This window comes from Pristiophorus japonicus, chromosome 12 (genome assembly GCF_044704955.1).
Source record: "Pristiophorus japonicus isolate sPriJap1 chromosome 12, sPriJap1.hap1, whole genome shotgun sequence".
In the NCBI taxonomy this organism is placed as follows: Eukaryota; Metazoa; Chordata; class Chondrichthyes; family Pristiophoridae; genus Pristiophorus; species Pristiophorus japonicus.
In genome coordinates, this window is record NC_091988.1 from 38,261,498 (window position 1) to 38,274,895 (window position 13,398).

The 13,398-nt window shown below is 39.5% G+C and overlaps 1 protein-coding gene across 4 annotated transcripts in view; it reads left to right on the forward strand.

The window, feature by feature from the left end:
• The window catches only part of LOC139277193 (serine/threonine-protein kinase WNK2-like), a 218,827-nt gene that overhangs the window by 150,423 nt on the left and 55,006 nt on the right, over positions 1-13,398 (forward strand). For all 4 annotated transcript variants that reach the window (XM_070895317.1, XM_070895318.1, XM_070895319.1 and 1 more), the window contains 4 exons: positions 119-274; positions 1,586-1,616; positions 5,511-5,630; positions 7,236-8,485. In XM_070895317.1, the coding sequence (XP_070751418.1) occupies positions 119-274; positions 1,586-1,616; positions 5,511-5,630; positions 7,236-8,485 (1,557 nt within the window). The remainder of the gene's footprint in view (positions 1-118; positions 275-1,585; positions 1,617-5,510; positions 5,631-7,235; positions 8,486-13,398) is intronic.

A 13,398-nucleotide genomic window follows, 5' to 3' on the forward strand; every position in this document is an offset into this window, starting at 1 on the left:
AAGTTTTATAATTTAAAGAAATATGTGAAAATGTAACAATTAGATCTGTTTTACTGAAGTATGAAAATGAAAAATGGAACTAGCAATTTTAACAAGATATTTTGTAATTCTTTAATAGGTAGATAATGATTTTATACTGGAAATTGAGAAGGAGATTTTCATAGAACAGATGAAAGATATAATGGATAAAGCAGAGGATATGCTCACTGAAGAAACAGAGGGAGAAAGAGGCTCTACTCAACAAGTTGCTGGCAAGTCTGTGACACAGAGTCAGGTATATAACTTATTTTGTTACACTCTTGATGTTTCACTATATTCTAAATACCATTTGACTTCTAAAGATTCATCTGATAGTAAATTGATAACTTGATTGATAAATTAATATCAAGTAAAACATTTTAAGCCATTTTTGATCTCTAGCATGCTCTTTGCTGAAAGAAAATGTCAGTATTAGTATATGCTGCTGTATTCCTAATTTGTCTTAAAATTTCAAGAATAATATTACCGAAGTATCACCTCGGTACATTTGGACTGAGTATGTTCCAATGGTCCCTCTAATTTTTTTTCCCCTTTTTAACTGGCTGTGTGGCCCACTCAAATTTGCGCTCATGCACGCATTCTCCCATGTAAAAACTGCATGGCTACCTGGCCATGCAACGTAGCAGGAATGTTGGTATGTTCATGTGTTCTCAGAGCTATGTGACATTCGATTTAAAAATCCACTTAAGCATTTTAATTATGATAGCAAACCAGGAATATTGCGATTCAATTCAGCATTGCAAATTTGGAATGAATTAGAATTGTTTTAATTCAAAGCAACAAAAAACACATAGTAAATTATTTGGTAAGACAGTGTGGTACAAAGAAATAATTGATTTCATCTATGTAAATTTAGTTTTAAGTGATCATTACAGTGAACATTTTAGGTATCTTTTGGTTTGTGTTCTCCTGTCTGGAGTTTGAAATGAAATAATAATTCTAGAGTAATTTTCCATCTCTTGGGTTTTGGGAGGCATTCAGAAAATGTTAATCTGTTGACACTGATCTTTTTGTAAACAAGATTTTGGTGTTGTACACTTCACGATTTCTCCAGGAAATGTGTTTGTGTGAAGATGGGTCCTGCATTATCGAAACGTAAAAGATTGAGGGGGCTTGACAAGGTGGATGCAGAAAGGAAGTTTCCACTGATGGGGGAGACTAGAACTAGAGGGCACAATCTTAGAATAAGGGGCCACCCATTTATTTTATTTGAGGAGAAATGTCTTCTGAGGGTTGTAAATCTGTGGAATTCGCTGCCTCAGAGAGCTGTGGAAGCTGGGACATTGAATAAATTTAAGACAGAAATAGACAGTTTCTTAAACGATAAGGGGATACGGGGTTATGGGGAGCGGGCGGGGAAGTGGAGCTGAGTCCGTGATCAGATCAGCCATGATCTTATTGAATGGCGGAGCAGGCTCGAGGGGCCGTATGGCCGACTCCTGTTCCTATTATGTTCGAATTAGAAATATGAATAACTTGAGCACATATTACTTTGTTCCTTTTAGGTTCTAGTCTAATGCTTGTACCATTTTCCATCACTTTGCAGATGCCAGCTTCTCAACAGTGCCAACACAATGGTGAGCAACATGCATATTTTCTCCTATTGAAAAACTAAACACGTCGTTTATTATAAATGTTATTTATTTTGAGTGGGAGCAGTATGTTTCAGAAATGCTGCACGTCTGGACAATCAAGTAACTTAAGTGATGGTGGTTGATTTCTAATCACAATGTCAGGAATTTGATTTCGCTCTAACTTCCTTGTCATTGATACTGTTTTGTGAATTTGTTAATTGATAAATAACTGAGCACAGTGCTGAAAATCTCAAATTATATGATCACCAGTATAAATGAAAGAGGCATCCAAATAAAGGCCAGTAATTATAATTATTTATATATAATTCATTATCTGAGGAGTTGCGAATAGAAATGAACACTGCAATCATCAGCGAACCTCCCCACTTCTGACCTTATGATGGAAGGAAGTTCATTGATGAAGCAGCGGTTGGGCCGAAGACACTGTCCTGCCGAACTCCTGCAGTGATGTTTTTGGATAATGCGGTGGCTATGCTCAAAATTCACATTGACCAACTACAGAGTAGGACTGTGCCAACATTGGATTTTCTGTCCCTCCTCTGATGTTTCTGGTTGGAATTATTGTTAGTCCTGCATGACGATCTTTCGGATTTGCTTTGCAACAGCTTCCTGGTGTGTTTCTAACTAACATCAGTGGAGTGACAGTTCGTGTGAGGAGATAAAAAGAATTTGGGGGGGGGGCTCAATAATAAAAATATTTCAACAATGTAGTAGAGTCTGACTTTTTCTTTTGTTCACTCCGCCTGCCTCACTCACTCACTCACTCTCTCACACACACACACTCACACTCACACTCACACTCACACTCACACTCACACTCACACTCACACTCACACTCTCACACTCACACTCACACTCTCACACTCACACTCACACTCACCCCATAACTTGATTTCCAAAGCACCAATAAAAATCTCTACACACTCAATTCAACACTATTTAATAGAAACATAGAAAATAGGTGCAGGAGTAGGCCATTCAGCCCTTCTAGCCTGCACTGCCATTCAATAAGTTCATGGCTGAACGTGAAACTTCAGTACCCCCTTCCTGCTTTCTCGCCATACCCCTTGATCCCCCGAGTAGTAAGGACTTCATCTAACTCCCTTTTGAATATATTTAGTGAATTGGCCTCAACTACTTTCTGTGGTAGAGAATTCCACAGGTTCACCACTCTCTGGGTGAAGAAGTTTCTCCTCATCTCGGTCCTAAATGGCTTCCCCCTTATCCTTAGACTGTGACCCCTGATTCTGGACTTCCCCAACATTGGGAACATTCTTCCTGCATCTAACCTGTCTAAACCCGTCATAATTTTAAACGTTTCTATGAGGTCCCCTCTCATTCTTCTGAACTCCAGTGAATACAAGCCCAGTTGATCCAGTCTTTCTTGATAGGTCAGTCCCACCATCCCGGGAATCAGTCTGGTGCATCTTCGCTGCACTCCCTCAATAGCAAGAATGTCCTTCCTCAGGTTAGGAGACCAAAACTGTACACAATACTCCAGGTGTGGCCTCACCAAGGCCCTGTACAACTGTAGCAACACCTCCCTGCCCCTGTACTCAAATCCCCTCGCTATGAAGGCCAACATGCCATTTGCTTTCTTAACCGCTTGCTGTACCTGCATGCCAACCTTCAATGACTGATGTACCATGACACCCAGGTCTCGTTGCACCTTCCCTTTTCCTAATCTGTCACCATTCAGATAATAGTCTGTCTCTCTGTTTTTACCACCAATGTGGATAACCTCACATTTATCCACATTATACTTCATCTGCCATTCATTTGCCCACTCACCTAACCTATCCAAGTCACTCTGCAGCCTCATAGCATCCTCCTCGCAGCTCACACTGCCACCCAACTTAGTGTCATCCGCAAATTTGGAGATACTACATTTAATCCTCTCGTCTAAATCATTAATGTACAATGTAAACAGCTGGGGCCCCAGCACAGAACCTTGCGGTACCCCACTAGTCACTGCCTGCCATTCTGAAAAGTACCCATTTACTCCTCCTCTTTGCTTCCTGTCTGACAACCAGTTCTCAATCCATGTCAGCACACTACCCCCAATCCCATGTGCTTTAACTTTGCACATTAATCTCTTGTGTGGGACCTTGTCGAAAGCCTTCTGAAAGTCCAAATATACCACATCAACTGGTTCTCCTTTGTCCACTTTACTGGAAACATCCTCAAAAAATTCCAGAAGATTTGTCAAGCATGATTTCCCTTTCACAAATCCATGCTGACTTGGACCTATCATGTCACCATTTTCCAAATGCGCTGCTATGACATCCTTAATAATTAATTCCATCATTTTACCCACTACTGAGATCAGGCTGAGGTCAAAAATTCCCTGTTTTCTCTCTCCCTCCTTTTTTTAAAAAGTGGGGTTACATTGGCTACCCTCCACTCGATAGGAACTGATCCAGAGTCAATGGAATGTTGGAAAATGACTGTCAATGCATCCGCTATTTCCAAAGCCACCTCCTTAAGTACTCTGGGATGCAGTCCATCAGGCCCTGGGGATTTATCGGCCTTCAATCCCATCAATTTCCCCAACACAATTTCCCGACTAATAAAGATTTCCCTCAGTTCCTCCTCCTTACTAGACCCTCTGACCCCTTTTATATCCGGAAGGTTGTTTGTGTCCTCCTTAGTGAATACCGAACCAAAGTATTTGTTCAATTGGTCTGCCATTTCTTTGTTCCCCGTTATGACTTCCCCTGATTCTGACTGCAGGGGACCTACGTTTGTCTTTACTAACCTTTTTCTCTTTACATACCTATGGAAACTTTTGCAATCCGCCTTAATGTTCCCTGCAAGCTTCTTCTCGTACTCCATTTTCCCTGCCCTAATCAAACCCTTTGTCCTCCTCTGCTGAGTTCTAAATTTCTCCCAGTCCCCGGGTTCGCTGCTTTTTCTGGCCAATTTGTATGCCACTTCCTTGGCTTTAATACTATCCCTGATTTCCCTAGATAGCCACGGTTGAGCCACCTTCCCTTTTTTATTTTTACGCCAGACAGGAATGTACAATTGTTGTAATTCATCCATGCGGTCTTTAAATGTCTGCCATTGCCCATCCACAGTCAACCCCTTAAGTATCATTCGCCAATCTATCCTAGCCAATTCACGCCTCATACCTTCAAAGTTACCCTTCTTTAAGTTCTGGACCATGGTCTCTGAATTAACTGTTTCATTCTCCATCCTAATGCAGAATTCCACCATATTATGGTCACTCTTCCCCAAGGGGCCTCGCACAATGAAATTGCTAATTAATCCTCTCTCATTACACAACACCCAGTCTAATACACACTCAATTCAACACTATTTAATACACACTGAATTTTACTAATTCATTCAATGTAAATCAGTGGTCCTGATATCCCCTGCATGGCATAAGATGTAAAACTGCCTCCCAGCTCACCAGACGAACATAGCATGAACAACGCTGAAGAAGATCTGTTTGTAATATATTAAAAATCTTGAGTATTATGTGCTTCCTGTAAGTGGACCCTGTCATACTTCAGCCATCACATTTGGGTGAAAATGAAACGGAAGCAAATTGGAATTCAAGAAGTTGGGACCATACAAATGAAAAACAAGGCGAGTGACGAAAAATCAGAGGCCTTAATAATGCATTGTGTGTTGTATGGCATAGCATTCCTTTGTTACGAAACAGCATTCCTCCACAGGATATCTGTGCTCTATCAGATGACTGTGATTAATGTGGCTAACAGCCTCTCTAAGGTGGTAGAGGAACTCCTCAAAATAAAATAGAGCTGAACTACTTAGTCAAAACTAATTATTTTGATATTACAGTTCATTTAGTGAAGTTTAAAGTGATGAACAGCTAAATTCTAATGTACTGTTTAATTGTTTTAGTATTGCATACTGGCCGAAGATGGTTTATAATATGTCCAGTTGTGGAGAATCTTGCAACAAAACTGTCAGAATCTGCAATGGACTTTCCTTCAACTCGACCACAGTCAACTTCTGCTCTGGGTATGATTTACATTTTTGTAATTTGAGGTTCTATAGTTTGAAATGGAAGTAGAGAAACTAATTTTGGCTATTTTATCAAGATAAGGAATTGTTCCTCATAAAATGTGAGGAAATTATTTACATACATATCCCTTAAATAATTCAACATTTTACACCTTGTTGTAAATGGCTGTCTTGCTCTCTTCGCTTCGTTGCTTCAAACGTCGAATTACACACACACACTCAGTTGTAGTAAAGGCAGGATCGGTTCTTTTATTCAGACATTCAGACATTCACAAACCAAACTCTCTGCTTGTAAAGGCAGCCCTTCCAGAAGTGTCACACCTTTCGAAATTCCAGTGTCTCTACAGTCCATAAGTGTCTGACGAAAGCCAGTTGCATCTTTTATATCTAAAAAGCCTTTGAACTCTTATTCTTTGCCTTTATACAATCACGACAAACTGCTTTCTGAATCGTTTAACGTACAGGTGTCATCAAATCTTAACATCGTTTAATCATGAATTGCTATTATTCCCACTGTAGCAAGGTACTCAAATACTTAACATCGTTTAGTTCCAAGGTACTCAAATATTTAACATCCAGACCAGTTACTCATTTCAATGGCTGAAAGGCACCATATTGTCTAACCGTCTCTTTCGATCCAAACTTCAATCTACCTGTTTTCTTAATCCAAACTTCAGACCGCGTGCTGAAGCAAAGAGATCAGAAATGCGGGACTGTGCTCCCACACACCTCATTTAGATTATTGTGGTCTTTAATATAAACATTGATGGTATTTTCGTATTCACTACATTTTATAATGGCCCTGAAATTCCGGCCTCCTCGGGTCCGTACGGAGTTCCTATGGTCTCGGGAAGGCATCGGAAATGCCGGTTTCCAGCACGCAAGTTTCTAGCTTGACGGATCGTAGCCAAATCAGGAGCGAGGACGTTTGTAAGTGTAAATTTCCGATATTTACACTTACAAATGTCCTCAAAAATCTTGCGCCTGAAAAAGCAGGCGCATAATCTACTTTTACAGGAGCAAGTGTTTAAAAAACACACACATCTAAAAAAATAAAGTTATTAAAACATATAATTTTTTTTAAAAACCCCGCAACGGTAAGTTTATTTTTTTAAACATTTTTAAAAATCGGGAAATTATTTTTTAAGACATTAATAACTTTAATTTAAATGCATGTAGTGTAATTATTTTCTTAGTGTTTTGGGTGTTTGAAGCTGTGTTTTGGGTGTTTCGAGCTCTATCACAATCATAGTAATAGGAGTTTAGGACCCTGCGGAACTCCTATTACTATGATACCTTACCTGATTGGCTGCCCAGAGCCATGTGAGTCCAGCTTGAGGCCTGCGCACATGTCAACGTGCAAGCACTGTGTCTCGCAGTCAGGGCAGGCCACAGCATCGGAAGGTCCAACATGGGCATCAGCTTAAGGTAGGTGCGTATTTTTTTCTCTCAAATGCATTGTAAGTTAAACTTAGTTCGACTGAATAGATGTGGAATGAGTCAATAAATTAGGTTTTAGGAAGAGGTGTTCTAATTTAACAGTTCATCTAAATTTGCAAAAACATTCTTCATCAGTAACACCTTTTTTTCTTTTTTTTTCAGAAGCAGAAATTGGAATTGATGACGAACATGTGGATTCTGTAGCAGCACAGACATCCGCTGCAATGACTTCTCACGCTGCTAATGATACCACCTCGAGACATCACATTGCATCTCCACCTTTGGTACCACCACTGTCTAATATTACTCATCCAACAAATTTGCCTGTTCAAGTAATGTTGCCCCATATTATTCCTACACTACCAACCCAGACAGAGGATAAGACTGGAAATGAAGCACAACAGAACAGTCAGCAGATTTATGCTACTGTTTCTAATGGATCAAATATTTCACTTCAAAGTCAACTTGCAGTTTATGACCATTTAGAACTTCAATCTAAGACTGTCTGTCCGCTGCAGTCAGTAGAAGAACAATCAGATATGGTTTTTAGCCCCCCTGCAGTTGTCGACATGCCATGTTGTCCAGTTGTTCAACATCCCATCCAGTCAATATCTATCCAAACCGAACTTTCACTTCCTACTCAATCTGCTGAACCTAATCCTATTCACAGCCTCGTCTTGGAGCACCAGCCTGTTCCGCAAGCCTATGTGCCTGATGTTATCCCACAATCTGTTGTAATGCAGCAACCTTTTGCAAACCAGATGCAATCAACCATGGGCATTTCTGGAACAATAAGTAATACAGCAATAGGTTCTCAGCCCCAAAGTCCTGCACAAGTAGTTCCAGGTGTTAACCAACAGTATCCAGCACAAGCACAGTCTCAGTCCATTACTATGACTGGTATTATTGGCAGTCAGCAACAGCTTTCATTTGTGGCTGAATCAGATGGTGAAGGTCCACGTAAAATTGAGTTTGTAGATAACACAATAAAGACGCTGGATGAAAAATTACGTACTTTATTATATCAGGAACCTGGAGGGATTCTCCCAGTTTATCCTGCTGCAGAGTCTTCTGAAACTGTTCCTACAGGAGAGGTGGGTTGCCCAGAAGAGCTTTATTCTGAGCCCCTTGGTGAAGTCCTTAATGCCACACTTTCTGTGGCTGTTTCTGTACATGATATAAAGAATATAGATGCACCTGTTCCTTCTGTTTTACCAATTACCCAAGTTCCTGTTATGGGGTCACCACCAAGCTTGCCCACTCTACCTGCAGATTTGCCAGAAGAAATTTCTGATCAAGCTATTGTTCTTAGAGAGGTTCTGTATCAGCATGTGACAACACCAGTATTACCTGTGGTGAGAGACTCTATTTTGGCTTCTAAAACTGCAGAGACTGGATCCACTGCTATTAATGTAAGTCCTGTTTACTTTCTACTACACCAGAAATTGTGTCTTTGAAAGTTGATTTGCTGTTGAATTTTAAAAATGATTATTTCTAAAATGATCGATACTTTATAGCTTTATACATAAATCTATTTTTATTTTGTATAATAAATCCCAGTAGTTAAAGTTAGTATAGAATCACATTTTCAACTAGGCTTTATGTGCATTTGGGGCTGAAGGAGGAACACTACCTATCTGGCTAACCTGTGATGCCAACTTTGTAAAGGAATATTCTCCCTGTTGCTTTCCTTCCATTTGTATAATAGCCTATTCATTTGTATGTGGAGGAAGGGCAACATTGAAAGAATCAGGCAGATCATATGGAAAGTAGGTAATCATTCAGGTTCTTTTTCTGACCGCACAATCAAATACAAGTAATCTTTTTTGTTTTAACCGGTGTCAAATTTTAAGAGATTATCTTGAGTCGTAAATTTTGAAATTCCATTCCTGTGAAAACCAATACATGACAAAATTAAAAATGACATTTGTTGTCTTGGTATGGATAATCATATGAAAACATGGGCTTAAAGTTGATTATACTGATGAATATTTTAGTTGCTTTGAATAGCTGGGCCATTTGAGAATTCCAATCCCTGGTTTGAATTAAATGAATAATCCCTATTTAGACTTTGCTACTTGTGGGTCTTTGGTTTATGATCTCCCTGTCGTCCTCCCATCCACGCCCCCCAATTCACAAATTGCATAAGGATCTCTTTCTGTAGTTTCCTGTGTATGGATGAAGAATGGGAAGTCACCGATATACAGGAAAAATAACTAGCACTGTCCTCTCCTGAAAGAAGCCACACACTTGGCAGTGAATCATGTAAAGATGACTATACATAAGAACATTTGCCAGGCATTGACATTGTCTAGTTGGAAGTACATTCTACTTTATGGGGCATCCTGTTCAGCAAAGCTATTCCGAGTCAGTATAGTTGACCTTGGTTGATCTCCACCATAGCCATTGGTCTGTGCCAGGTCATAGCTTTAAAATTTGTGTGGAAGACCTCAGATCCTTTCCTGTAACTGTCTTCTAAAATACCAGTCGTCTTTGTCTTTGACTGTTGCACGATTTCCCCAAGTGTGAATGTGAAGTCTGTTTTGAACTCAAAGCACAGCATCAGTGATTCATCTACCTGTCCTGGCTGCCAGAATATTCAAACTTAAATTGTCCTGAAGTATAGACTTTTGGATTTGAATTTTGAAAACGATGCTTGTTCGACCCCAGGTTCTACAGGGATTCAAGTATGAAGAGGAAATGTTTGTTTGGTTGCTTTCTTATAGATGCACTGCAAAAAGATTCCCTACAGTGCCCTCCAGGATTAGACACAGGCTGACATTTCAATACTGAAATTCTGGACATGGAGCTGACCTTAAGTCAGTTTGGGTACTGTCTGGAAAAGGACAATGAAAATGTGGACTGACATGACTGTTCTATTACATCACCAAGCCAGGCAAGATGAACAGTCTTATATTTTTCTCAAAATCATTCCCTGGTGCCCTGTAGCAAAGCTGCATAGATATGCCAATAGAGCCTGTTATCTGGAGATATACTGATAGCTGTGTTCTGGAACTCTGCTCAAGTCTTTGGACAACAGAGCAGTAGCCCTTGGTAGTTTGTTTATCCCTTCTGTCTGCCTAATCACCAGTTCACCTTCATAGTATGGCTAATCCAGAAGATTTGACTAGAGGAAGCACAGTAATACCTACTGACTGAGAAAGGCTCATACTGGTTGGAAAACTAGTTCGATATCCTCAAGTGATCACACATCCCCGTCACCAACTTCTTTCAAATTCATGATTCCTAAGAGCCGAACAAGAGGAAATGGGTTTCCAACAGTCACTTGCAGCAATGTCACTAGCTTTGAGGAGAGCCTCAACCTTGAATGTTTATAGCTAAATAGTTTGTCCACTCTAGCTACAACCACCACATCATCCATTGAAGTGCAATGTACCAGCAACCTTGCTGTAGTTTGATGTTGATGGGCACAGAGCTCTTTCCAAACTCTCTGAAATTTCATACTGCTGTCATCTCTGGTTATCTATCGCCTTCATCTAATTTACTTACATTTCCTGCACTTTACCTCGCCCAAGAAATTGTGATGTAGAAAGTGTATCTGCTACCATTCCCTTGAAGATGAACCACATTGCACTGTTTTAGGTATTTAAAATATGCGTATTTTAGGATCTGCTTGCTCTTTTTGCATTATAGTAATAAAGCTTTAAGTGAACCCATTTTAAAAGGGTTTCTGGAATAAATTTTTGTCATGTTGCCTACCTCTGGGCCAAAAAAAGCACCTGATAAAGCCTCAATTGAAATGTACTGATGATTGATCCATGCTTACAGTATTTAATCAATGTAGAAGCAAGGGAGGATTACATGACATCCAAAAATTACAAAAATCAAAGTTGTTAAAGGTCTATCACCATGATCTGTTTTTAAACCTATTTGTTGATTAACCTATCTTAATGTATGTGGCAAATAATCTTCAAAGAATGAAGACCACCTGACTAAGGTAAGGAAGCTAACTTTTTTTCCTGTGGTAGAAAGTGGATTGCACTTAATTAAAACCAACAATACTTATTTTATTTCAAGCAGAATTAAGCTTAGTGAAAAAATATGCCGAATCACATCCTCAGGATATTCCAAAGAATTTTGCAACCATAAGCTTAATTTTTGAAGTGCAGTCACTTGTTGTATAATAACTTTTATTTATATAACGCCTTTAACGTAGTAAAACGTCCCAAGGCACTTCACAACTGCTTACAACATGTGAGATATTAACAAAGGAGGGAAAGAGAGAAAAAGTGGGAGAAGGAAGTGTAAAAGAGGTAAAGGGCTCGGTTCTGAAGCGACAGCCAAAATGCACATGCATATGGACACGAGCGAAAAAACTATTTATAAAAAAAAAGAAATTCAAATTACCTTGTAAATAATACAATAAGGGAGTATACAATAGTAAAATCAGTATAATAAAGATTAATTATAATTAAACAAAATTAAATAATATATACAATAATTCTAAATTATTTCTTTATTTCACTTTCTGTACATAATTTATATTGAATTAAATATTCTAACTTACACTTCCTGGCATGGGCAAACACAGCAGCTAATTTGTGCATAGAATAGTCAAACAAACAGCAAATGAACAGTTGGCCAGATATTGGCCCGGATCTTGCATTAATGGTGAGGCTATTAGCACTCAGTTATTACGACGTAAATCGAACAGGAACTTCTGGTAACTGCACATGCACAGTAAAACATGGGAATCTGGAAGTTGCTGTCCGATTTACCCTGGTGCTCCACAACTTCACTACACCGGTACTTTACTGAGACTCTGCATTGAAATACACGTAAATTCATGAAGTTGCTGTACATACTCATTGGTTACCCACTAAATATTCTAGAAAAAGTTGGGGCTTGTCCATTCAAGTGTAAGTGAATTTTTAATGGAGTGATCAGTCTTGATTACTACCAAACAACCTTTGTGGCACTGAAAATGAACTTTTACAAGTGTGGAGTCTCATTATTTCATATTTTAATTATTGTAGATTTTATAAAAATGAATACAACTTTTTTTAACTCTTTCTGTCTCTCTCATCTCTCTCAATCCCATCTTTCTTGCCCTCTATTTCACTTTCTGTACATCATTTATGTTGAATTAAATATTCTAACTTGCACATCCTTGTTTAGACTCTGCATGGTTCAGTGAGGATTTTTCAATCTGATTGGTTACAGAGACATGGTGTTGCCTAACCTGCTCAAACAGGTTCCAGATGCCCTGTAGAGGGCGCTGCACTGTATCAGACACCGAATGACCATATGTTGCTGCTCAAAAGCCCATGAAAAGTCTGTGGACAGCTGTAAGAACGGCAAACACGGTTTATTCGCCACTGATCGCGCAATCCGAGCCATTGTTTTTGGTAGGGAGGAATGTTGTTCAGTACGCCAGGGAAACTCTGGAGCTCTTTGAGGATGTAACGAACAGGGTTGATAAAAGGGAACCAATGGATGTGGTGTATTTGGACTTCCAGAAGGCATTTGACAAGGTGCAACATAAAAGGTTACTGCACAAGATAAACGTTCACGGGGTTGGGGGTAATATATTAGCATGGATAGAGGATTGGCTAACAAACAGAAAACAGAGAGTCGGGATAAATGGTTCATTCTCTGATTGGCAACTAGTAACTAGTGGGGTGCCACATGGTCAGTGCTGGGACCCCAACTATTTACAATCTATATTAACGACTTGGAAGATGGGACTGAGTGTAATGTAGTCAAGTTTGCTGACGATACAAAGATGGGAGGAAAAGCAAAGAGTGAGGAGGACACACAAAATCTGCAAAAGGACATAGACAGACAAGGGAGTGGGCAAAAATTTGGCAGATGGGGTATAATGTTGGAAAGTGTGAGGTCATGCACTTTGGCAGAAAAAAATCATAGAGGAAGTTATTATTTAAATGGAGAAAGATTGCAAAGTACTGCAGTACAAGGACCTGGGGGTACTTGTGTGTGAAATACAAAAGGATAGTATGCAGGTACAGCAAGTGGTCAGGAAGGCCAATGGTATCTTGGCTTTTATTGCAAAGGGGATGGAGTATAAAAGCAGGGAAGTCTTGTTACAGCTATACAAGGTATTGGTGAGGCCACACCTGGAATACTGCGTGCAGTTTTAGTTTCCATATTTACGAAAGGATATACTTGCTTTGGAGGCAGTTCAGAGAAGGTTGACTTATGAGGAAAGGTTGAATAGGTTGGGCCTCTACTCATTGGAATTCAGAAGAATGAGAGGTGATCTTATCGAAACGTATAAGATTATGAGGGGGCTTGACAAGGTGAATGCAGAGAGGATGTTTCCACTGATGGGGAAGACTAGAAC